The sequence below is a fragment of the Canis lupus genome, chromosome 37 (genome assembly GCF_048164855.1).
Source record: "Canis lupus baileyi chromosome 37, mCanLup2.hap1, whole genome shotgun sequence".
Taxonomy (NCBI): domain Eukaryota; kingdom Metazoa; phylum Chordata; class Mammalia; order Carnivora; family Canidae; genus Canis; species Canis lupus.
This window is the reverse complement of record NC_132874.1, coordinates 285535-309574: the sequence shown is the minus strand read 5'-3', so window position 1 is coordinate 309574 and position 24040 is coordinate 285535. Positions and strand designations below refer to the sequence as shown.

Sequence of the window (24040 nt, the reverse complement as noted above, 5' to 3'; positions counted from 1 at the left end):
AGCCTCTGCTCCATAGCTCAAGGGGGTAGGGATAGCAACTGCTGGTCACCCTCTGGGTCAGTAGCCCTTTTGTGTAAGTGCCTGGCAGTGATGACTCAGCCAGTGATGACTTCCAAGCTCAGCACAGCTGTGGCCCAGCCGAGAGGAGGCTGCCCTCCTCAACCCTCCCCTCAGGCTGTGTCAGAGGTTGGGGCCATGCACCCTGCAGGCTTCTGCCTGGCCTGACCCTGCTGCAGGGGTGCTCCTCTGTCCACAGTCACAGCTGAGATGGCAAGTCCATGGAGCTCCTCTCTGCCCAGCTGCCTTCCCCTGCTCCTCTTCCTCCTCCAGCTGTCGTGGAGTACTGCAGGTGAGATTTATCTTTACTTCTGCCTTGGGGAGACCCCAGCAACAGAAAGGCCATGTGCCTGGGCTCATGGCCTGCCACTCATCCTCCAGCAGTCTTGCCGGTGATGGGTCCAGAACACAGGTGTGCTGACAGGATTCTCCTCCTCAGAAACTTTCCTTGGCTCCCAAGGGCTTCAGAATGGGAACCAAACTCCATAATGTGGCTTTCAGTCAAGATTCCCCCTGAGCTCATTTTTTGTTTCCCGCTTTGTGGTCTCACCAACAGTGGAGATAGACTAACAACAGCTTCTGGGGGGCTGAGGTCAGGGTTGAACAGGACAGGGTATGTATGTGCTGAGCGGTGCCTGCCCCAATGCGTCCTGCCGAGTGTTGCATGGCAGCATCTCGTCGTTTGGGAGCTCTCTTCCACACGACCAAGCACTGACAAGTTTTTGTAGAGGGTCCTGCTGTCATGTGCTGGGGAGACACAGAGCGGAAAACAGGTTTCCAAGCTCAGGGAGCTGCAGCCGGGAGGCCCAGCCCTGCTCGGTCTCAGACATCCTCGCCGGTGCACAGATGTCGTGGAGCAACCAGTCTTACCTTTCTGCAGCTCTGAGTCTGGCTGACAGACATTCACCACATAGGAAAAGTTTGGGCTGAAAGCACAGAGGAAAAGAAGGAAGGAGAGTCAGCTCCAGGGTGGAACATTTTGGGAATAGGTTTTGAGTGAGGACTAAGGGCTGAGAGGCCAGGACAGGTGGTGGTGGAGGAGCGGCCCAAGCAGAGCCACCAGGGGAAAGTGGGGAGCAGCTTGGTTAAGTCCAAACATGGGGCCCCCATCCCAAGAATTGAACTGCGAGATGCCAGAGCGTGCCCCGTAATGGGACCTAAACGCTGGACTGAGGAGTCAGAGAGGCGACCAGCTGGCAGGAAGGTGAGCACCTGCTGGAATGGCGCTTCGTTCTGGGGCACTTGCGCCACCACCATAACGAGGATCTTTGAGGGAAATGGAGCTCCTCCTTGGCTCCTGAATTCCGTGGAAAAATCCGGTGCGGTTCTTCCTTCCTTGGACACACTTGTGCGCCCAGGCCCCTGTGACACTCTGTTTCTTTTCTTTGGTGTCTTGCACAGGACAGTTCAGAGTAATAGGACCAGGTCACCCACTCCGGGCTCTGGTGGGGGATGAGGCCGAGCTGCCATGTCGCATCTATCCTGGGAAGAACGCCACAGGCATGGAGGTGGGGTGGTACCGACCCCCCTTTTCCAGAGTGGTCCACCTCTACCGCAATGGCAGGGATCAGGACGCAGAGCAAGCACCTGAGTATCGGGGGCGGACCGAGCTGCTGAAGGAAAGTATGGGCGAGGGGAAGGTAACGCTCAGGATCAGCAATGTTCGGTTCTCTGACGAGGGCGGCTTCACCTGCTTCTTCCGGGATCATTCCTACCAGGAGGAGGCAGCCATGGAACTGAAAGTGGAAGGTGAGTAATGCAGGGCCCCTCTCTGAGACTGCAATCACTCTCCCCCTGAGATGACCCTGCAACCCCAACACCTCACTCTGAGAGCCCTGAGCATGTGCTGTTTCCTTGCGCAGTGGGGAGGAAGCTGGGTCAGAGGCAACCGAGAGCAGGGAGATGGCCGGACCAGTGGTGTTCCCATACCGGGTGGGTATGCCTGGAGCCTAGCATTTTAGGGCCATGCCCCATGCTCTGAGGCACTGGGTGAGGATGCCAGCACGGGGCTTCATGCTCCTGGTTACAGGCGCACACACAGTGCACCCACGGAGTCCATGACCGCGGTCCCATCAGCAGTGGGAACGCGGTGTGAATCAAGCAAAGCCAAGACGTAATTATCCGTAAGGTCGTGTGTATGCATTTGTGTAAATAAATTTGTAATGTGTACATGTGGATGTGCATACAGAGAAAAACTAAACAAATTTCTTAAAAGAAAGGAAAACCAAAATAAGAAAGATGAGAAAGAGGGTAACCCCCCCCCCCGAAAATAATCCATTTCTGATTGTTTTGTGCCACTAGAGGGAATGTGAATAACCTGAGAGCTGATCACAGCTCATCAGTGAGGTCTTTCTTCTTTCTGTGTCTGGCTTTGGATTGTCTCCTGGTTTATTTGTGATAAACGAAGGCATTATTCCAAAGGAGTCAAAATGACCGAATCCCACTGTGATCAGTTCCTCAGCTGATGTGTTTGTGGTGTTTTATTAGACAAGGAACATCACTGAATGATGCATTCGTGGGGGCAGGGTCCAGGTAGGTTCACGAAGGAAGCAAATGTCCAAACATAGTTGCAGAAAGAAAGACGCCACCTTCATTATTTCCCCTTTGATGACTTTGTATGACGGGTGATCCTGGAACTTACTGTCTGGCTTTGCACACAATGGTCACTTCTGCGCATCTTCCTGCCAGAAGACACATTGTGTGCAAGATAACAAAGCCCCATTTCTGGAGAGGATGCCGGGGTGTGAAGATGGCTCTGTGCACGCAGCTGCTCGCGCTGGAGTTTGTACCTGCAGACTCTCCCTTGATTGGTCTGGGTCTGCCCTCAGCCCCCAGCACAGCTCCACCTTCAGAGAGAGAGAGGGAGAGAGAAGGAAGGGGGGGGAGGAAGGAAAGAAGGAAGAGAGGGAGGGAAGGAAGGAAGGAAGGAAGGAAGGAAGGAAGGAAGGAAGGAAGGAAGGAAGGAAGGAAGGAGGGAGGGAGGGAGGGAGGGAAGGAAAGAAAAGCCAACTGCCTCAGGGCACGAAGTCCTTCCCTGGGCTAACGCCCACATTCCAACCCTCTCCTCCCTCCTGGGCGTCCGCAAACCAGAGTCTAAAGCAAGAGTGTTTTACAAGCAAACAAGGCACTGCCCACTTTGCCTGGGGAGCCAGGAATCCAGCCGAGTCGGAGGCTAGAATGTGGGGACTATTGCTGCTGCTGCTAATTACCTCCCCTCCTTCTCTAGAGTCTTTTATCTTTCTTTCCAACTTTACTTTTTTCTTGTTTTCGTGATTTTACTACTTGCTGCCTCTAATCCTTTCTTTAAACTGTTCACGATGAAGCTTAGCAGGTCACAGACGTAGAGAGACTTGCAAGGAGCCTCCAGGTCCCGCCGCCTTTCGGCCACTGTCACCTGACCTGCTCCTGTCAGCCTCTCCCCCTTCCCTGCTGAGGCAGATGCTGGGCCATGTTAGCATTTCCTCACTAAATGCACAAGAATGTGTCATGCACGGGCACCAGGGTGGCAGAGTGCTTACCCCTGATCTCAGGTCGTGAGTTCCAGCCCCACACTGGGGGGTCAAGGTTACTTGGAAAACAAACAAACAAACAAACAAGAATGTATCACTCAAATGTAAGAAGTCTTTTAAAAAATCACAACCAGAATACTGTGATCATGTCTTTTACAATTAACAAAAGTTCCTTCAAAAAAAAAAAAAGTTCCTTCATATCATCAGTGCCCACTTTGTGTCGAAATTCCCGATTGTTTCACAAATATATACTTTTTACATTTGTTTTGTTTAGTTTGAGTGAAATCTAGACAAGAGTCATGTTGGGGTTTGCCATGGCCTGGAATCTGCTGATTCTGTTCCCATTCTGTTCCACATGGTGCCCAGACCTGTTTTTTCTTGTAAAGTAATAGAAAATTGCAACCAGGCGATCCCTGGATGGCTCAGCGGTTTAGCGCTGCCTTCGGACTGAGTCCCACATCGGGCTTCCTGCGTGGAGCCTGCTTCTCCCTCTGCCTGTGTCTTGGTCTCTCTCCCTGTGTCTCTCATGAATAAATAAATAAAATCTTAAAAGAAAGAAAGAAAGAAAGAAAGAAAGAAAGAAAGAAAGAAAGAAAGAAAGAAAGAAAGAAAGAAAGAAAGAAGAAAGAAAGAAAGAAAGAAAATTGCAACCAGACCCAGGTTTAATTGATTTTCTCAAGCATTAATAGGTGATGCCCTAGATTCTGTGTTGCTTTCACCAGCTGGCCCCAATGGCTCCTTGTTTTCTCTTTCTGTGATCCTAGTACTTAGTGAAGGTATGCAGGTGTGTGAAGCACTGAACTATGCACCCACATTGTGGGTCACTTCTGAGAAGATGTCCGAGATTAGAATCGCCTGCATTTTCTTCTGGGGAACAAAACTCTAGGCAAGAGCCTTAATCTGCAGCTGGAAAGGCTTTATTCCCACGTAAGAACCCTGTAGACCACTTGCTTGCTGACACCTACACCCCACCCTTGATGGCAGTATCATGACGTGGCCTTGTTACAGGACACAGGGGGAAAGTATATGAGCCCAGCCAGGCGCCCAGGGATGACCCAGGTGGAGCTCACAGGCACTGGAGAGCTGGACTTTACCATGGAGGGGCAGAGCTGACAGGAGCCCTGTCAGGGGTCCCACTCCCACCCCTCAAGCATCAAACCCTGCATGTCCGACTGTCTCAACAGCCCCGCACAATGGGGTCTCAGCATTTTTGTGTGCCGCCCCTTTGGTGGACTGCTGGTTAGTGAATGCCTTCTGTCTCTCTCTTTTTTTTTTTTTAATTTTTTTAAACATTTTTATTTATTTATGACAGTCACAGAGAGAGAGAGAGAGGCAGGGACATAGGCAGAGGGAGAAGCAGGCTCCACGCACCGAGAGCCCGACATGGGATTCGATCCCGGGTCTCCAGGATCGCGCCCTGGACCAAAGGCAGGCGCCAAACCGCTGCGCCACCCAGGGATCCCGCCTTCTGTCTCTTTTTAAGTAAACTCTGTGCTGAGTGCAGGACTTAAACTCACAACCCCAAGAGCAAGAGTGCTCTCCTGACAGAGCCAGCAGGTACCTCCTCCCCCCACAACCTGTTTTTTCATCCCTTCTCAGAAGGATGCTTTAAATGCATTAAATAAAACATATTTGCACTGAAACACAGCTATCAAAATGTGGCAATAACAAGATAGGGAGTGTCCTTGATAATTGGTGTAATTTCAAAAAAGTGGTGAACTCACTGAGGAGGGCACTTGATGAGCACTGGGTATTATATGTTGGCAAATTGAATTTAAATTTTAAAAAATGTGATGAAAACATGTGATTGGGACACGTGGGTGGCTCAGTGGTTGAGCATCTGCCTTTGGCTCAGGTTGTGATCCCGGGGTCCTGGAATCGATTCCCACATCGGGCTCCTCACAGGGAGCCTGCCTCTCCCTCTGCCTGTGTCTCTGCCTCTCTCTCTGTCTCTCACGAATGCGTAAATAAAATATTTTTTCAAATGTGATCACCCTGAAAAAAAATAGTGATGAACTAAGTGATATTTTGAGGATTCTGTGGCAACTCTAATTAAAGATATGAAAATATCTGTGGGTTTTATTGATGACGGGGTCACAGGTTCTGTTCATGGCCTGTGCTACTAGAAATGCTAAGTGTCAGGTTAAAGATTACTGAAGATCAGCATGTATGCTTTTCCTAATTCCACACATGCTGACTTTGGTGGATGTGGAGGTGCTTGCTGACACCTTGGTGCGTCCTGGTTCAGCTTAGGGCATTGTTTTCACCATTACCCTGGCCTCTGAACGGGCCACCCTCCTCCCTCCTGCAGGGGGCAGTCAGGGGTCGGGCCGTCCTCCCCCTGGACCCCTCCAGTGAGCCCATGACCTAGGGTGCCAGGTCTAAGTCTCTCAGCTGGTTCTCAGAACTCTGTCAGATGGGCCTAGTACACAGCGTTGCAAAGAACTAACCCTTCCTGGAAACAAACCTACTTTTCCTGCAAGGCTATGCTCAGTTCTGTGTCCTCCTTGGTTTTTTTTGTTTTTGTTTTTTTTTAAGATTTTTATTTATTTATTTGAGAGACAGAAAGAGCAAGAGAGATCACAAGCAGGGTGAGGGGCAGAGGGAGAAGCAGACTCCCTGGCTTAGCAGGTAGCCCAAAACGGGGCTCAACCCCAGGACTCCGAGATCATGACCTGAGCCACGGTCAGATGCTTCCCCAACAGAGCCCCCCAGGCCCTGTGTCCTCTTCCCTGAATCCTGCTGATCTTGACTGGTGTGTTGAGCCCCTGGGATGGTGCTAGGCGGTGCCGGCCACTGGGGACCAGCACTGCTTCTCCCTTTCAGATCCCTTCTACTGGATCAACCCTGGAGTGCTGGTTGTGATCGCTGTCCTCCCTGTGCTCCTCCTGCAGATCGCAGTGGGCCTGGTCTACTTCTGCCTGCAGCACAGACTCAGAGGTATGGGCTGCTCAGGACCTTGCCTCTTGGAACTTGAGGGACTCATATTTAGCTTTGGGTGACTTTGGGTTCACATATCCACAATGACCAGTTTCATGTCTTCCCAAATGCTCTCATTTCTAAGACAGGAATTTCCCTGTGAGGTAGGGCTGACCAGTGAGCCTAAGGCCACTGTGGTTCAACATTCTTGTAAGCGTTTGCACCTTGAACATGGCAGAGCCCGGGCCTGAAGTCCCCATCTCTGGTCCCTGAGCTGCCCCAGCAGCTTCACAGCCTGGGATGGTGAACCTGAAGGCCAGACATGTTGGTGCCTAATGGAGGTTTCCACGAGGACACGGAGTGAATGTCCCTGCCACATGGGGGGTGTTCTCAGCTTGTTTCCTGCTTCTCTTCCATGCAACACGGAGGACTGTCCATGAAGCTCCTCTACTGCACCTGAAGATATATTCTGAGCTATGCCCTTGTATTGTCCTCCCCTGTCCCAGTCCAAGGGCATAGAGTCGCGGGGAGGGATGGGGATGCAAGGGTATGTGGTGGGGTCTCCTCTCTCCCCTTGAATTCATCCTGGTGCCCACTGTGGTTGTCAGTTCCCACAGCTGAGCACAAGGGCCTGTGGTGTCTGTGGCCTGGCTTGAATCCAGCTGGGGCAGGGCCTGGCATCCTCCCAGACATCCCATGGAGGGAACAGCCTCCCTCCCATACCGGAGGGGATGTTGTTCTGGGGTGACTCCCTGGGTGCAAGTAGTAGGTAGGGCAAGGCTGAGCTCCTCCCTTCCTCCTCCAGGTAGGAAGTGGCTTCAGATTCACAAAGTGAAAAAAAATTAAAATAAAAATATTCACAAAGTGACAGCCCCTGGGCAGGGATGGGTGTGAGTGGAGAACAAGGAGACCCAAGGCCAGGACCCGGGAGGTTGGTGTGGGGCACTGCCCTTCAAGTCCTCAACTCAAATACTGAGTCCACACTGTAGCAGCAGGGCTAGGGCACTCCCGAGGATGCTCCTGGGCTCCTGAGAAACTGCCTATACAAATCACAGGGCATTGGGTGCAGGAGCCCCATCAAATGCCAGCGGAAACTCTAAATGTTGCCTTTTTCTATTTTAGGAAAACTTCGAGCTGAGATAGGTGAGTGTTAGTGGCTCTCTCTCCGCCATCTGTCCCTCTGGTGTTTGGGCATCACCAATGTGGTCATTTTCTAGGACTACCTCTGCATCTACCCCCAGACCCTGTGCTTCCTCCCAAAATTCACTAGTATCTCAGACCCCTGCAGCCAGCCCTGAACTGCGGTAGGTCTCCTTCCTCTGCCTGCTGGGGCACAGAGTCCAGCAGCTCCCTTTCTGCCATGGTCACTCACAACTAGACACAGTTTAAAGTAACTTAATAACAAAGGCTCTGGGGAGGAGAGGGATCTGCCACCGAGTCCCTTTTCTGTGTGTTTTCTTTCAGAGAACCTCCACCGGACTTTTGGTAAGTGCCAGAAACCAGGTCTTCCCAGGTCAGCTGGAAATAAGAACCCTGGTTCCTTGTTCCTTTCCACTGCCTTTTTCTTTGAAAGTCAGCATCCACTGCCTCCAGGATGGGGGAGATGGCAGCAAATACTTGGGGGACACTTCTCTGTGTCAGGCCCTATGCCAGCGGTTCCCTCTACGGGGTCTTTGTGCACGTGTCTCTTTCCAAACTTTTTTTTTAAAGATTTTATTTATTCAAGAGAGAATGAGAGGCAGAGACACGGGCAGCGGGAGAAGCAGGCTCCCTGCAGGGAGCCCAGTATGGGACTAGATCCCAGATCTCCAGGATCACACCCTGGACCAAAGGCAGCGCTAAACCGCTGAGCCAAACTTTACAGACAGGAGATAAACACCCCTCCAGGCGGGCTTGATGTCTAGTTGTGGGGGTGGGGGTGGGGGTGCTTATGCATCACCGACTAAACCCACATGATAGAAGTGAGTTGTCATGAGCACTGACAGGGAACCTCACAGGGCTGACTAGGGAAGAACTGCTTGGGAGAGAGAGAGAAGACACCTCACCCCTTTAGACTGTTGGCCCTTCCAGACAGGTCCCCATCCTGCTCATTCACTGCACAGTGCCCAGTGCGTAAGGATGATGCCTGCAACACGAGGGCACCATGACCTTGTTGCATGGATGCAGCAGGAATTCTAGGATGCCACAAGGCAGGGCAGAGGTCGCTGCTCTGAGCAGCCTTCCTGGACGGGCAGTGCTCCATCCGCACATTAGGACATCTCATCAGGGTGCAGACAAGCACAGTCTTTGCAACCTACAAAGGGAGGAACCAGAGCTTTGTTTTGTAGGATTCTAATAGCAAAGGTCTTATGTCTTTCTGCATCGTGAATCTCCTGGGCGTCCTGCTGTAGCTCTAATGGAACCTTTCCCAGATTAAAATTTTTAAACCATCACATAAAACTTAACACATAAACTTGCAAAGAAAACCATTAAATTGAAACACAGGTATCAGAATATAAACCCATCTGTAACAGAGTAACAAATGTTTCTTTAAATAATAAAAATGCACTAAATAACAATGTAGCAGCAGGTCCAATAACTTTGTCAAAATACTGACAAACATTTTGAGATTTCAGCAACAGCTCCAATGGCAATGAAAGTATCTGTGATTTCTGTTGGTGATAAAGTAACAGGTACTGCTGATGACTGGTTGGTTGCTTACATTTATGATAGAAGAAATGCTAAATTCAGTCAAAGCTTGGTGAAAATAAAGATGCATGTTTTTCTCATTGAGTTCATGAGCTCCCTGAACTCTGTCCACAGACCGCTGTGGTGTCCTTGGACCCCAGGTTAAGAAAACCAAGAATAACAGAGAAGGGTGGGTGGGGCTCCAGGGGGTACATGCTAATTCTGTTCTGTGGCCACCAACCCAGACCCCCACTTCCTGAGGGTGCCCTGCTGGAAGATAACGCTGTTTGTCCTGGTGCCGGTTCTTGGGCCCCTGCTTGCCTTGATCATCTGCTACAACTGGCTTCATCGAAGACTAGCAGGTGCTGTGGGGTGGGGGGCAGGACCACTGAGTGGGGGGACCAGGTTCTGACAGGTATTTCTGTCCTCCTGTCCCCAAGGCCAGCCAACATCAGGCTCTTCAGAGTCCATGATAAGAGCTACTTGCTGAGATGGGGGGGCCCTCAGCAGAGGGGAAGGGTGGGTACGTGGGGAGGAACCTAGTCATCTTCCACCAGCCACTTATTCCCTTCTTTTTCTCTTTCCAGGGCAGTTTCTTGAGGAGCTAAGTAAGTTTTCTCTTTTTATAAGCTGAGAACAAAACAAGAAGGCAGAAGGGGGGCAGGTAGTGGAGGGACCAGAAGCTCTGAGGGGCAGGGAGCTGGAGAGTCTGGGGGTGGAGGAGCCGAAGAGCTTGTGGGGCAGGGGTGCTAGAGTCTGGGGGGAGGGAAGCTGAAGAGTCTGTGGCGGGGGGGCAGCTAGAGAGTCTTAGGTGGGGGGGAGCTGGAGAGTCTGGGGGTGGAGGAGCTGAAGCTTGTGGGGCGGGGGTGCTAGAGTTTGGGGGGAGGGAGGCTGAAGAGTCTGTGGGGGGGGCAGCTAGAGAGTCTTAGGTGGGGGGGAGCTGGAGAGCCTGGCTGGCAGAGGCTCCTCCTGTAAGGCAGAGGGGAGGGCACTCCAATGCCCAGCCTAACCCCCACTTTGGCTGCTTCCCTTCCCACCCATCCAGCAGCTGTGTTGGGCCTCAGCTGTGAGACCAGCCCCTGAGGTGGGTGCAGAGGCAACAACACTCTCCCTGCCCAGGGCTATTCCTCTCCAAGGATTAATGTCTTGGCAGTGACAGATGTTTCAAGTTACTTTTTCCTCCTTTAGGAAACCCCTTCTGAGTGATGCTATCTTGGCAAGGGTGGAGGACAGCCTGCTCGGTCCAAGGACTGACCTCAGGGCCTGGCACCCACCAAGTCCTACACTCACAGACCTCCTCACTACGGGGCATCCAATCTGCATTTCCAGGAATGCTCTGAATTCCAAATGGGACTGAGTTCTCTTCCCCTTTTTCACAGCCCACACCTCTCTACTCTCTTACTCTTCCACCTGGAAGCCCTCCATGGCCATGGCCAGGCAGGCACCCCTCTCTCTGATGGATACCTGTGCTGGACAGTGACACAGGCAGGAAGGTCGAGCATCTCCCCACCCCCCATTGCAAATTCCAGCATGCCAACTTCAGAGATGGTGGTTGTTTACTCTAAGATGTCAGTCCTGAGAGGTGTGAGGGCTGCAGGAGCAGGAATGGGAAGCACGGGAGCTCAGTGAGGATGGTGCTGGAGCACTGTGTGGCCCCGTGGGGAGCATCAGAACACAGGCCTGACCCCCATGTCCTGCATAGCTGGGTCCCCCAGGCTCCACCCCCTCTGGTCCTTGCTCGCCCATCTCATACCTGTCCAAGCATCCACTGTTTCCTCCAGCGATTACTACTTGATGTCTATCAGGCAAAGAAACAAGTCAGGTGATAATTATAGTAATACGAATTTCTGTGTGCACGTCTCATCCCCTTGTGTTCCTGTGTCTCCCTGGTGACCCCTACCTCTCTGCCCACCCTGTCTCCTGAGCCTGGAGGCCAGTGCGTTGGAGAAGCAAACATGAACACCTCCATTGGGTGTGCACTGAGCCCCTCATGGCCTCATTTGCTCTCTCTTCTCTGGTGCCTCCTCCCCACCCTCCCCACCCTCCCCACCCTCACCTGGGAGCCTGGATCTGGGGGCAGATCCATCTCCTTCCCAGCCCAACTGGCAGCACCATGAAAAAAGCCGAGCCATTGACCCAGGATGGCCCAGCAGGCCTGGAGATTGCCCAGGCACGGGTCCATGGTTTTGGATCCCCCCCAGTGGCCCATGAGGCCATCTCTATCCCTGAAGCAGACGTCGCAGACAGGGCAACGGTAGACCTTCTGCCTCCAGTGTGTCTGCTGGTGCCTGACCAGCCCTGACAATGAGCTGAAGGACTTGCCACAGCGGAAGCAGCAGCTCGGCTGCTCAGGGATGTGGGCTTTCTGGTGGCTAAAGAGATAGGCTTTCTTGCTAAAAGTCAGAGAGCAGTGAGGGCAAGAGAAGACCTTGATTCTTGAAGGCTTTGGTGGGAGGCAGTTGGACCTGGTATCCAGGCAGAGGGCTCTCATGCCGGGTGTCTGTGTCCTGGTGCCGGGCCCCAGGGTTGCACCAGCTGGTGCCCGCCATCCCACAGGGATCACCTGCTTCCTATCTATGCCTGGCTGGGTCTGAGCCATAGGACCCTTGTCTGCAATGATGGGTTCTTGGGTCCTGGTCAGCAGGGCATGGTCCACGGCCACAAGCTCCTGGCTGGCCCCCTGGCTCCAGCCAGCATGTGTCTGAGATCCAGCTCGAGGGTCTGGGGCCCTCACAATGCACTTCTGGTCTCTGGCCCCCAGCTCCTGGTCTGGGTGTATCTTCTGGTGGCGTTTCAGCTCTGACCGGTCCCGGAAGCCCTTCCCACAGAAGGGGCACGAGTGGGGCCGGTAGCCCAAGTGGACACGGCGGTGGCGGCTCAGCCCAGATGCATCACAATAGGTCTTGTCACAGAGCGGGCAGCAGAAGGGCCTCTCCCCAAGATGTATGCGCCTGTGATAGCCGAGCTCCTTGGGGTTCCGGAAGGACTTCCCGCAATGGCTGCAGCTGTTGGTCTTGTTGGGAATGTGAACAAACTGGTGGCTATGCAGGTTGGAGTGCTTGCTGAAAGTCCTGCCACAGATGTGGCAGAGAAAGGGCCTGCCAGCGCGGGATGCTGGGATCACAGGGGCCCTGTGTGGGGTCCCTGCTGGAGCAGAGGCTGCACCTGCCCCCCATCCATCAAGGGAGGCCTGAGCTCTACCAGCCCGGTCATCTCCCAGTGCCTGAGTCTCTTCCTGACATGCCTCCTGCCTGCCGCCTGCAATAGAGGAGGAAAAACCAAGGGTCAGCAGGAGAAGCCCCTGCCAGCTCTCCTTCCATCCAGGCTACGCAACCCCAACTTTCTCACGCGCCCAACCAACACCGGCTCTCTCACACTCAGACCTCTCAGGCTTGAGACAGGAATGGACTTTTGGGTTTTCAAATTAAAAGTGAATAAAAGGGGATCCCTGGGTGGCTCAGCGGTTTGGCACCTGCCTTTGGCCCAGGGAGTGATCCTGGAGTCCCGGGATCGAGTCCCACATCGGGCTCCCTGCATGGAGCCTGCTTCTCCCTCTGCCTGTGTCTCTGTCTCTCTCTCTCTCTCTGTGTCTTTCATGAAGAAATAAATAAAATCTTTTAAAAAAATACAAAATAAAATAAAAGTGAATAAAAATTTAAACTGGAATCTTTCAACAAGATCAGAGAAGAGAACTTTAGCCTATACCCACATTTCTTGAAATCCATATCTTCTCACTTCCAATATTTCACGCTCACACAGACAGCCCCAGGTGACCTCATGTGTCATACAAATGGGGACACCTCAGTGAAGGGCGGTGCCATTCATAATCTGGCTGGACTGGGAAGTACAACCTAGGGCAGGTGCTCAGCGCAGCCTGATAGCCCTCCCCTTCTGTTCTGTCACAGGACCAAGTCTCCTTTCCTTGAAGTCAGCACCAAGCTCATGTCCCTACCATTCCTGTCCTCTTGGAAGGGATGTGAGCACCCTATGTGCATGCTGACCCCTTGTCACTTGTCCTAGAGAATGCAGGTATCTATCTGGAGCCAAGGCATGCAAGTAAGCAGGTGGCCTCAAGCCCTCTTGCAGCTTCAGGTGGGACCAGGTGAGGATGTGCGGAGCCCTGGTACCAGGACAGCCTCCTCTCCCCCAGGGCGTACCTGGGCCCTTACCTGCCCCCACGCCTTTCAATGCTCACCTGAAGGGAGGCCTTCTCCATTCAGGAGACAGAGCTGGAATTCTGCTCTCTGCTGGCTTTCTTCTTGTCCAAGTTTGATGATCAGATCTGGGTTCGATAGATTCTGAGCTGGGGGTGGATAGGACCGGAAGAGTCAAGGTCGCAGGCTTGGGCCCCTCATACCCAGTGGGGACAACAGACTACCTTCATCGGTGTCTGTGGTTTAAGAACCACAATCTGGGACATGCAGGGGCAGGGAGGAAACCCTCCTAACGAAGTTCCTGGCAACTCAGTAAATACTGGCTTGGTGAACAGGAACATTTATGAATCATTGTCATGTTATACGTATCATCTTTGCCCTCATGATTTCATCTCTTCTCCTGTTACCCTGAGCTGACAGACCTAGATCTCTCCTAGCTGGAGGGTGCAGGAGGTATAGAGTCTGTACATGTGAGCTGATGCACCTGCCCAGGGAAGCTAGCGGTCTCAGGCCTGGGAGAGGCGCTGAGGAAGCCCCAGCCTCTTACCCACAGACATCAGGTTTCTGAAGGTCTCAGACATAACATCCTGGTACAGAACCCTCTGACTGGCATCTAGACACATCCACTCTTCCTGAGTGAAGTTCACGGCCACATCTTCAAAGGTGATTGGCTTCTGCAAGAGCAAGAGAGACTCGGGGAGTCTGTATACAAGACAGACACCCAAGCACAAGATTTACAAACCGGGAGAGAACTAAAACCATGGAAGGCAGGGAGGAATATGAAAACACAGGTGCAAAGTCTGCAATGTTATTCCATACAAAGGAAAGGAAGGACCGAGAGGCAGGAAGAGATGATGAGCATGGGGGCTGCCATTGCACCAACTTTGGGAAGTCCTTCCAGATGGGCTAGGGGTGGTGTTGGGGGTAGGGGGAGTGTGGAGGCTGAGAAAAGCCTGCAGCCGCTTATCCCAGGTGTTGTTCAGCTTAGAACAGTTCGGAACTCCATGTGACCACAGACTGCAGCAGACGATAGGACTCGGGGTCAGGACTGGTGCTCCCTCTCCTCACCTGCACCCATGCCTTCCACCAGCTCTCTCCGTGTTTGGCTTCCCCCTGCCGGAGCAGCGCCTGCAGCAGTGCCACGGAATCCCGCTGTGCAAACACCTCCTCCTCCGTGGTGTCTGCCTCTAGCTTCATCCACCCTGGGCCCAGGCCCCAGTGACTACAGTCTGTCTCTCGGTCACTGCGCAGGCGCACCAGCTTTGCAGAGGCCTTGGGGTTTGGCATGGTTTCCCTGGACCAATGCCTCTGCTCCAAGGGGCTGCTGTTTTTCTGCTCTGCGGTCCAAATTTTCCTGTATGAGGAGTGCACTTTCCCTCAAAGCCGAGGCCCAGGGCTCAGGGACTTGTCCCCGTGGCTCAGCCACCCTGGCCCAGGGATGCCGCCTGGGGGCTACGAAGATCTGCCTTCCATTCCACTGGCTGCTGCCTGCCTCTAGAGACCTGAGGTCAGAGAGAAACAGAACAGCAGCTTTTGTCCTGGCTCAAAGAACAGCAAGAATTACTGACCCCCCCTCTCTGGGTCAGCAGGGCCCGGGAGGTAATCATTACCGACCCCACCTCATGAGACCTAAAGTGTGGCAACACTACGATGTGTTCGTGTCCAAAGCCTGGACTCCGTGCCACCGAGGACAGGAATCCCTGGGTCCCAAAGCACCCTCTGGGCAACAGCATTATTCTGCAAAGACAACAGTGCTCTGGACCTGTCACGGACCACGCCGGGCAAGCCTCTTCCTTCTGATCTGCTGTTGCCAGAAAATGTGGAAGGAGAACACTCCAAGACCCATCTAGTGCTGACAACTATGGGGTTCTGTGGATTTTTCGCGAGCGTTCCTCGTGATGGAGTAGTAAGGATCCACATACACAGTAAACAAGTAATGAGCTGGAGGCACATACTCCATAGGACCTTGGCCGCGGCCAACCCTGGGGATGCCTGGGCCCCTGGCAGCTCCAGCTCCAGGCAGACCTCGATCACCTCCTTTCTCCTTCCTCAGGGTGGTCCCTTGAACAAAGACTAAAACCCACGGACCCTGTTTCTTTCACAGTCTCCAGATGCCTGGTGAAACGGAAAATAGCAAGAAAAAGGGCATCTGACAATGGAGTTAATTGGCGAGGCGGGGTCCGTCCCTTTGTTTGTCCATCCTTCCCATCAGGGCTATTCAGTTTTCAAGTGGGGCAGCAGGCCAAGCTGTTCCCTGCTGTTCCGCAGGCCCGCTCTCCTGTTGCACAGGCTGGGGGCCCTGGTTGGGGATGGAGCTGCAGGCAGCTGCAGGTTGCCCCGGGGCCTCTCCAACAGCTTCCTAGCGCACTGCGGCCTGGAGTGGAGGAGGCTGGGAGCTCTACGGACTCAGGGACGTCCCGCCCTCCCAGAGCCTAAATCCCCCCAGGGAATGTGTCGCCATCTTCCCTCCCCAGAGAGCACCCACCTCCTCTCCAACCTGAACTACCGTCAGCAGCTTCCCACGGCAATTCTGAAAAAGGCAGAAGGCCCCCCACACCTGCAGGGCTCTGAGGACGCTGCCAGCACACCCCCTCCAGTGCCTGCACTGTGGCCTTCAGCCATGCAAAGGGCCTTAGGCTCTCGGCCCGTCAGCTGTCTGCTCGGGTCCCTTTTCAGCCCCTGCCCGGCCAGTGATCAGACCCTCTCGTCCTCAGGGTGCAGCCTCCCACAGCAGGGAGGACATGGAATAGCTCGGCGGTGCAGCGATGCAGTTCGCTCCCAGGGGATGAGCCGGAGGTGCCCCCGTCCGCCGAACAGCACCAAGGAGGCCCTGAGACCCATCTGCCCCAGAACTTCCCCTCTGCGATCTCTGCTTTCCCGGGCCCGAGTGTGGCCTGAGCGGAGGTGCCCCAAGCCACATCCCGATACCTAAGTGTTCCTCGGGGCCTGGGGGTTGGGAGCGTCCCCATGATGACGAGTGCCCTCTGCCTGCCTCAGGGTGGAGGAGACCGGGACAAACTCTCTGCATCTGCCTCCATCTGCACAAGCTCAATCCCCAGCGGCCCAACTCACCCACCGAGCAGTGAGGACGGGGCCTCCAGCCGTGGGGCGTACAGCAGGCCCGGCGCCCGCTATCCCAGCCGGCTTCTGCGCACCCTCCGCATCCCCTGTCCGTGGCCCAGAGAAGACTGCCGACCCGCCAAGGTCAAGAGGTCACCATCAAGGAAGCCAAAAAGGGAGAAACCCCGCCCCTCACCACCTACCCTCCCACCGGCAGCACCAGGTCCCACCTAGTGCCAGGATCTGGCCTTACTCCCTCTCAATTTACTCTTGAAACAAGAAGATTCAATTATTTCTGATTAAAACTCACAACTTCCAGCCACCATCCCCTAGAGCCACACTAAGCCCGCAGGCCCCAAGAGGCAGAGGCTTGTGGCATCTCTGGACAATGAGGGTAGAGGAGACAATACGCACTGTGACATCTATGCTGCAGACTGGCAGCAGAGAGGACCAGGTCAGGTGGGCTCTGCTGGCCCCAGCCACGTGCCCCACCCAGGGCAACCTCTCTCTGATTCATATACGTATAATCAGCCCAACAGATGCCACATTCATTGTTTTCCACTTAATTAGCACTTGACGTGAGAAAACAAACAAACAAACAAACAAACAAAGATTTCCTTACAACCCTCGGCCCACTGACAAGTCCTGAAACAGGCAGTGACCTTTCTCTGGGAGCTCCGCTGCCTCGGTGTGGACCATGCTGAGGGCAACAGGCAACCTTAGCTGATGTTAGCCTGATATTCAGGACCTTGTGAGTCTACTTGAACATAGAGAAATTCCTTTGGAAACTTCTTTTATCTCCACCCCCAAAATATATGTTGGCAATTGTCCCCTAAAGCATAGGAGCATCTGATGTTCATCTGGAGAGTCTCATGACCGGGTTCTTACTAAACAGTAATAAGTGACCTTTCCCAACAGCAGCTGGCCCCCTCGGGGTCCTAGAAACTTTGTTTCCCAAATACCTGGGAGGTTTGTGCTCTCCCTAACCCTCTCCCAACCTGAAAGCATATAAGGAGCCACTCCTCATGACCCCAAGGCAGCTCTTCCTGCCCACGGGTCCTGTCCCCATGTAATAAAACCACCTTTTTACACCAAAGACGTCTCGGGAATTCTTTCTTGGTCCTGGGCTTTGAACCCCAACATCTCCACATCAGCACTCATCATAGTCCCTTCTGCGTTGTGATCATCTCTTTCACATGGGCACAGGGTTTCACAAGTCACAAAATACTTCTGCAAACACGGCTTCCAGTGAATCCCCACAAACATTCCTAAGGTTGGACTCGTTATTCTTTCTGTACGGGTAAGAAATAGTCCCTTGGATATGCTCTGCCTTCAGGTCTCTGCGCCAGTGTGTCAGCTGCAGGGCTGGCAGGTGCAGGGTTTGTTTGTTTGTTTATTTATTTATTTATTTATTTATTTATTTATAGATTTAATTTATTTATTCATGAGAAACACAGAGAGAGAGAGAGAGAGACAGAGGTGAGAGAGAAGCAGGCTCCATGCAGGGACCTGATGTGGGACTCAATCCCGGGACTCCAGGATCACACCCTGGGCCGAAGGCAGGCGCTCAATCACTGAGCCACCCAGGGATCCCAGGTGCAGGCTTTAGACCTCAGGTTTCCCTGGGCCCCAGGCTCAGTGCTCACTGCTTCCTGCGTCATCTGTGGGCTGAGGTGGTTCCCGCAGTGTCAGAGTCAGATGCTCACTGCTGGGGAGGGGCGGGGAAAACAGTGGGCTGCAGCCTCTCCTCTTCACCAGAATAGAAGCCAGCTGGGGGATGGGCTGACATAGGTGCTTTCCATTAACCATGAGAGCTAATGAACCCGGCTCTGACCTTGCACTTGCAGGAAACTGCCTTCCTCATCCTGCTATGATCCCAGCCCTGCTTACAAATGACTTTATTTACAGAACTAGGCAGCTGGTCCTGGATTGCAGTGTGCCACTTGGATTCGACTCTCAAGTCTTGAGGATCATCAAAGAGATAGGGAATGAAAGGGCATTTGCTTGTTTACACAAGCGTTGGACCATAGGTTTGGGGAGCGGGTGGGGATGACCCAGTATTAGTCATCAACAGCACTCAGGGCAGGGCTTGGTTTGCAACAGATGCCCACCTGACTTACTAGTTTGGTAAGTTTGTCACCTGGGCCAAGAGCAGCGCCATATGCACCATGATGAGGAAAAACCAGGTGAGGCAAGTCAGGTCTGATGACATGCTGAGCAGCATTCTGAAATGTGGGGTGGGGGTGACACCAATGTGACAAGACACGAGGCAGACGTTGGGCTTTGATGGGTGTGAAGAGCTGGAGACTGGAGAGTGGTGGCAACCCTGTCCCTGGAGTCTGAGGCATCGACACAACCAAGGGCTGATGAGAAGGGCAAAGGGAGAGGCCCTCCTGCTTCTGGTCGCATGACTCCAGATCTTGATGCAAACCCTCAAGCTCACCACCAGAGTGCTGAGGAGACCAAGCTCTAGAGTGCAGCAACAACCAGGGCACCATGTGGGCAGCTGTCTTTGAGGATTTAAGGGAAGCCATTTTTACAAAAGTATTTTGTAAATTGTAAAAGCCTGTGTCAGTTTCCTGGTTCTTGGTCCATAACCACTGCCCCAATTCTTCCTCATTCGTAGGCAATAAAATGGAAGACCTCTGCTCCATCATAGCAACCTACCAAGCTTGGCAAACTGCCACTGGAGGAGCCATCAAGAGGACATGCCCACCATTGACTGAGAGCAGGACCTCGGCAATCACACTCTCTCCCTGCCTCTGGGATGGACATTCTACCACCATTTCCACAGTGGGAGGTATTTCGAGGACATAATCTCCAGGGAGTAAGGACTGAATACATAACTAAAGCCAGTCAAGGCCTTTATGGAAACTTTTAAGATTCTGGCTGGCAGATGCGGACACCAACTTGTCTCGCAAGCACCCAAGACAACTGTCCTGTGAACTTCCTTACTCATTAAACTTGCCTCGTACCTATGCGGAGTGGCACAGGCACTTTTCTTGCCTTGTCTTTTCTTGCACATTCGGGGCTAGTTTGAGATTTCACCTGAGGAAAGTCTTGAGGCTTCAAACCAACAGGCTGATGGTTTTGCCAATGGAGGTGGCCTGACCTCAGCGGCCCCTGCAGCTTTGACCCACCACCTTCCTGATGCGGTTACTGGGAGAACTCTGTTGGAAAAGCGGCTTTCGCTTGTCCCTGGGCTCCTATGAAGATGAAACACCTGACCCAAGGTGGCTTTCTGACATTCTGGCTTCATAGTGACATTTGAGGGTGGGTTAGCTGGGATTCAGCTTCTCACAACATGGGAAGGATCTGATAAGCCTTGCTTGTGACATCTAAGGATGCAACTGACCTGCCCAAATATCACATCCATAGGGCTCTCAGTTCCCTGGTCCTGGGTCACTGGTGTCTGGCCCAGCGCCAGTTATTCAGAATCAATGAGGGAGGCTGTCATCATACCCACTGGGCAGAACCCAAGGCCGTTTTCATGGCCCTTACCAGCGTTCCCCTTATCACCCTTCCTATAAGTTCTGTCCCAACAGCCTAGCTATTTGGTCTGGACTTGGAAAACTAGATGACCCCAGCTGCTGACCTGACCACCTGCGTCACTCGGGGGACACTCCCAGGAGGACCCTGCTCTCTGATGAAGGGAGTCCTCCCTTCGCTGCCTGGATCCACCATCACCCTGGACCTGGCAAGACAGACTGGGCACAAAGGACACAGGCTCTTATTGGACTCGAGACTATTGTCAATTTGACCTGTTTATCTTACAGGGTGGAGGCCCCCTAGCGAGGGGCCTTGCCCACATCTGCCCCGGGCAGACAGACATCATCGGACCTCTGACCATCCCTCAAACCTAGTGGTGGTCCTCCCCACTGCCGATGCAACTTTAGGGTAGAGCATTGTTATTCTGGTCCAATCAGCTGCTCCAAGAGTAACATGGTGGTTATGCTGCTGGCTTTCCAGGCCGTGTTCAGTTGGACAATGGTGTGCCTTTTACTGAGAAGCCCCTTGACAACGGGCTGATAGTCAAAGTAACTGTGGATCTTACGTGCTTCCTACCACTGTTCACAGGCTGAACAGCCTTCTCAAAAGTTCACTAACAGGGATTTTTAGTCTTTTCCCTCACCTCCTACTGGCCCACACACTCCCGTAAGCCAGCTTGGTCACCCCACGCTGCCACCCCTCCCCAGTATCCTCTCCTCTTGGCTACTTCCTAGTGATCAGGAGAGGAGGTATACAGATCTATTTTGGAAATCCCTGGACTTGGTGTTTCCTCCCCTCATAGCCTCATACTTGCCTCAGGCTGCTCTGTTATACCTCCTGTTGCAGCAAAATCTTGCTGCCAAAATGAGAGGGGGACAGTGCTTAGAGGTTCAAGCTTAATTCCAGCCCAGCTACTTGGAATCTCAGATTTCCTTGGTCCTAGATTATGAGGATAATGACCACATGATTGAGCACATTGCTCACAAGTCCCACGTCCCACACAGACCAGAGCGGAGTGCATAGTGGGCTTCTGTACAGTTGTAAAATGTTTTGTTCCTCCTGTTGGAACAAGGAGGGGTTTTGATTGGTGTGGTTCGGGACCACTGGCTCCGCTGGTGTTGATTACTGTGCCGAGAAGACAAGGTGCCCAGCTGGGACTCAGGGGAGCAGGTCTGTGGGAGGTGTACAGAGGGACTGTGCTCACCAGAGAGACCTTGGGCAAATGAAGAGACAGACCCCCACACTCTCAGAACAGAATGTGACATCTATAAAATATGTGTATGAATGTAAAAGAATATCTGGCTATGTTAGATGCACATCCCAGAAAGGTTGACAGATCTCTTGGCTAAATTTCTTATTCCTCTCAACAAAATTTTATGTCAATATGGGAAACTATAGATAGTTCATTCTTTATTAAGTCAGGACATATTAATTACCCTGGAATCAAGATCTGTTGATGATTAAATGAAAAAATTAATTCTACTTGATGCATGGCAGACAATAAGTTTTTTTTTTTAAGATTTTATTTATTTATTCATGAGACACAGAGTGAGAGAGAGGCAGAGACACAGGCAGAGGGAGAAGCAGCCTCCATGTAGGGAGCCCGACACAGGACTCGATCCTGGGACTCCAGGATCACACCCTGGGCCTAAGGCAGGCATTAAACCACTGAGTCACCCAGGAATCCCGACAATAAGTTTTATTTTCTTCCTCTACACAACTATTCTACTCTTTGCTGTGAGCTTGCCACCAAAAATAGGATTTATGATAGATGAAGTGCAGCTTATTTACTATTTGAGTTGACAGGAGGTAACAGGTGAATTTTAGAAAGCTTTGCTATCCTGGCTTGCTGACCTGCTTGCCCTCCTCCTTGAAGGATAAATGCACTCTTGTTCACCCTTATTTTTTAAAGATTATTTATTTAATTATTTATTTATCTATTTATTCATCACACACACACACACACAGACAGAGAGAGAGAGAGAGAGAGAGAGAGGCAGAGACACAGGCAGAGGGAGAAGCAGGCTCCATGCAGGGAGTCTCACTTGATTTCAGGGCTCCAGGATCACACCCTGGGCTGAAGGCGGCGCTAAACCACTGAGCCACCTGCGCTGCCCATCTTTAAAAAAAAGTTTCTCTTGGTTTATGCAACTTCAGTACGTCTGTGATGATTGTCTGTCTCAATCTCTGCTACTAGACTGTAAGTTCATACAGGGCAGAGGACCTGTCTTATTCATCATTACACCCCTGTCAGCAGAGCGTGTGATCACCAAGAATCCATACATGGGCTCTGAATGTTTAGGCCTTCCACGGTCTCTATCACGTGAGCTCACCCCAGATTCACCCATCGAGATATCCTGCACCCAGAGATTTCAAACCAGCTTATAAGCATTTGGCAAATCTTGCTTTGTTATCTGCCGAAAAGTTCTACTCTTTGCTATTTTCCCTTGTCTACTAATTGACCTCTTTTCATTTGTATCTTTCTTCTGAAGTCTCAACTTGCACTGTGGGGTCCCTGCACTTCTGTTTGGGTAGGAGCTTACAGTGCCGTATGAAAGTAGGGAAAGAAAACCAGGACACTTCATGACATTATGTGGTCACTTATCCCACTGGGATAACCGGGTGAGGAAACTCTTATCTTCAACATAGACATACTGAACCATTCCTCAAGTGGGCCAATCTGTGGCAGAGCTGGAGCCCAGAGCAAATCCCACAGCTCTGAACTCTACTGGGGGATGCCAGCGTGCCCCAGGGCTGACAAACCCGAACTCTCACTCAGCAGAGAACAGAGAAGCACTACTAACTCCTTACCCAGTGTCTCTGAGGATTTCAGCTCCCTGTCCTCCTCCTTGGGGAACCCTTTCATCCAGACTTCAGTGAAACTATTATGTGGCCAGGTGCCTTGAGAAGAAGGCATGGGGTGCCCTTGTCTGGAAGACACCAGAGAAAGTTCTATTAAGGGAATAAATAAAATTATGAATTTTATTGGAGGGTGTTAAAAGAACAAATAAGTAAATAAAGATATGTTAGTATCTCAACTGAAATATAACAAAGAGAGCTTGACTATGTTTGTGCATGGACAGGATAGAAGCAGTATATTATCAGCTGTTTTTGTATTTTAGGGCAGGTTCTCTTGGACACACAGCTCTGCTTCTAGCAGGCAACAAATGTCCTCTTTCCTTCAACAAATATTTGAACGGACCCTACAGGCTTGTGGGTATGGACTACAGTGCAATGAAAATCTAAGCAGCTCCAGGACTAGGCTCGTCACAGGAAGGTACCGTGCTTAGATGCCCTGGGCAAACTCTTGCACTTGTGCACCAGAAACATGTGCACCGACCAGGGGTGACTGGGGGACAGAGAATGCTGAAGTCGAGGCCATGAGGTTGATGGGCAAGTGCGCTGGCAGTCCTCCAGCTCCCAGAGCCTGGGGAGGGACGGCCAGTGAGGCTGCAGGACACCCAATGGAGCTTGCTAACCTGCAAATCAAGTGTTTCAAAGGAAAAAAAAAAAAGAAAATGATCTATATGGGTTGCAGCTCAACATGGTGAATTAAAAAATATTGAGTAGAGGAGATTAAGTTATATGCAGTCTGTTTTCATGTCCATAAATCCATAAATCGGCAGTTGCACAACTATGTCACTTAGGGATGCATACATCAATGGCAAGTGCTACAGAAAGATGATGATCCGCACATGGTCAGGACAGTGACGCCTGGAGGGATGAGGAACAGGACGGTTCGCAGGGGTGAGTACATGGCCTTTAGCTCAGCCAGGTAGCGGGACCCATACAAGTTACTATTCTTCCAACTGTACACAGACATTTTCATTTGTATGTTCATTTTACATTGAAGAGAAAAAAATAATACAGGAGCAAAGGAAAGCATTGAGTGAGTCACAATCTCAAGGCTGGGGGTGGTTACAGCATTGCTCACACTCCATGCAGGGGATGGAAGGCTAGCTGTTGGCAAGGGAGATGATGGCATCAGGTTGGGCCAAACTAAGCCCTTCTTCAGACTTTTATTCTTAGCCACATGAGCTTGACACTGCCTTGCCATCACCAGTTGCGTTTATGCTAGATTTGGAGAAATGGGGCTGCTGACCTCACCAATGTGTCCAGCCTGAAAATCCTTGCAGGAAACATCGGCTTATTTTTAAGTCATCTCTATACCCAACGTGGGGCTCG

The 24040-nt window shown here is 52.0% G+C and overlaps 3 protein-coding genes across 8 annotated transcripts; 1 reads left to right on the top strand and 2 right to left on the bottom strand.

Annotated features, from left to right (window-relative positions):
• On the top strand, positions 1-11004 carry MOG (myelin oligodendrocyte glycoprotein). 2 transcript variants are annotated; one of them, XM_072814207.1, is made up of 8 exons: positions 15-349; positions 1459-1806; positions 6393-6506; positions 7608-7628; positions 7950-7970; positions 9398-9514; positions 9740-9760; positions 10341-11004. In XM_072814207.1, the coding sequence occupies exons 1-8, from the start codon at positions 268-270 to the stop codon at positions 10352-10354; spliced, it is 738 nt and encodes a 245-aa protein (XP_072670308.1). In that variant the 5' UTR covers positions 15-267; the 3' UTR covers positions 10355-11004. The 2 variants fall into 2 exon arrangements, with proteins under 2 accessions (XP_072670309.1, XP_072670308.1); XM_072814208.1 differs by lacking the exon at positions 9398-9514 and having other exon boundaries at positions 1-349.
• Positions 10551-13096, bottom strand: ZFP57 (ZFP57 zinc finger protein). Its single transcript, XM_072813683.1, has 3 exons — positions 13088-13096; positions 11209-12477; positions 10551-10616 (listed from the first exon to the last, which is right to left on the bottom strand). Exons 1-3 carry the CDS (start codon positions 13094-13096, stop codon positions 10551-10553), a joined length of 1344 nt encoding a protein of 447 aa, XP_072669784.1.
• LOC140626430 (zinc finger protein 558-like) lies at positions 12380-16861 on the bottom strand. 5 transcript variants are annotated; one of them, XM_072814211.1, is made up of 5 exons: positions 16597-16749; positions 16379-16494; positions 14375-14808; positions 13854-13980; positions 12380-13455 (listed from the first exon to the last, which is right to left on the bottom strand). In XM_072814211.1, exons 3-5 carry the CDS (start codon positions 14591-14593, stop codon positions 13337-13339), a joined length of 465 nt encoding a protein of 154 aa, XP_072670312.1. In that variant the 5' UTR covers positions 14594-14808; positions 16379-16494; positions 16597-16749; the 3' UTR covers positions 12380-13336. The 5 variants fall into 5 exon arrangements, with proteins under 5 accessions (XP_072670312.1, XP_072670313.1, XP_072670314.1 ...); XM_072814212.1 differs by having other exon boundaries at positions 16383-16494; XM_072814213.1 differs by having other exon boundaries at positions 12380-13434; positions 16379-16861.
• Between the last annotated feature and the right edge of the window lie 7179 nt (positions 16862-24040).

What these genes read in the sequence shown, in the direction of transcription:
- MOG (XM_072814207.1), top strand. Translation starts at nt 268, where the DNA reads ATGGCAAGTCCATGGAGCTCCTCTCTGCCCAGCTGCCTTCCCCTGCTC. An exon ending in GCTGTCGTGGAGTACTGCAG is followed by an intron (nt 350 to 1,458) that starts GTGAGATTTATC and finishes TGTCTTGCACAG; the next exon opens with GACAGTTCAGAGTAATAGGA. An exon ending in GCTTCATCGAAGACTAGCAG is followed by an intron (nt 9,515 to 9,739) that starts GTGCTGTGGGGT and finishes TTCTCTTTCCAG; the next exon opens with GGCAGTTTCTTGAGGAGCTA.
- ZFP57 (XM_072813683.1), bottom strand. An exon ending in CCCCAGATCCAGGCTCCCAG is followed by an intron (nt 10,617 to 11,208) that starts GTGAGGGTGGGG and finishes TGTCCAGCACAG; the next exon opens with GTATCCATCAGAGAGAGGGG.
- LOC140626430 (XM_072814209.1), bottom strand. Translation starts at nt 14,593, where the DNA reads ATGCCAAACCCCAAGGCCTCTGCAAAGCTGGTGCGCCTGCGCAGTGAC. An exon ending in GGTGGAAGGCATGGGTGCAG is followed by an intron (nt 13,981 to 14,374) that starts GTGAGGAGAGGG and finishes TTGCTCTTGCAG; the next exon opens with AAGCCAATCACCTTTGAAGA. An exon ending in CAGAAACCTGATGTCTGTGG is followed by an intron (nt 13,456 to 13,853) that starts GTAAGAGGCTGG and finishes ATCCACCCCCAG; the next exon opens with CTCAGAATCTATCGAACCCA.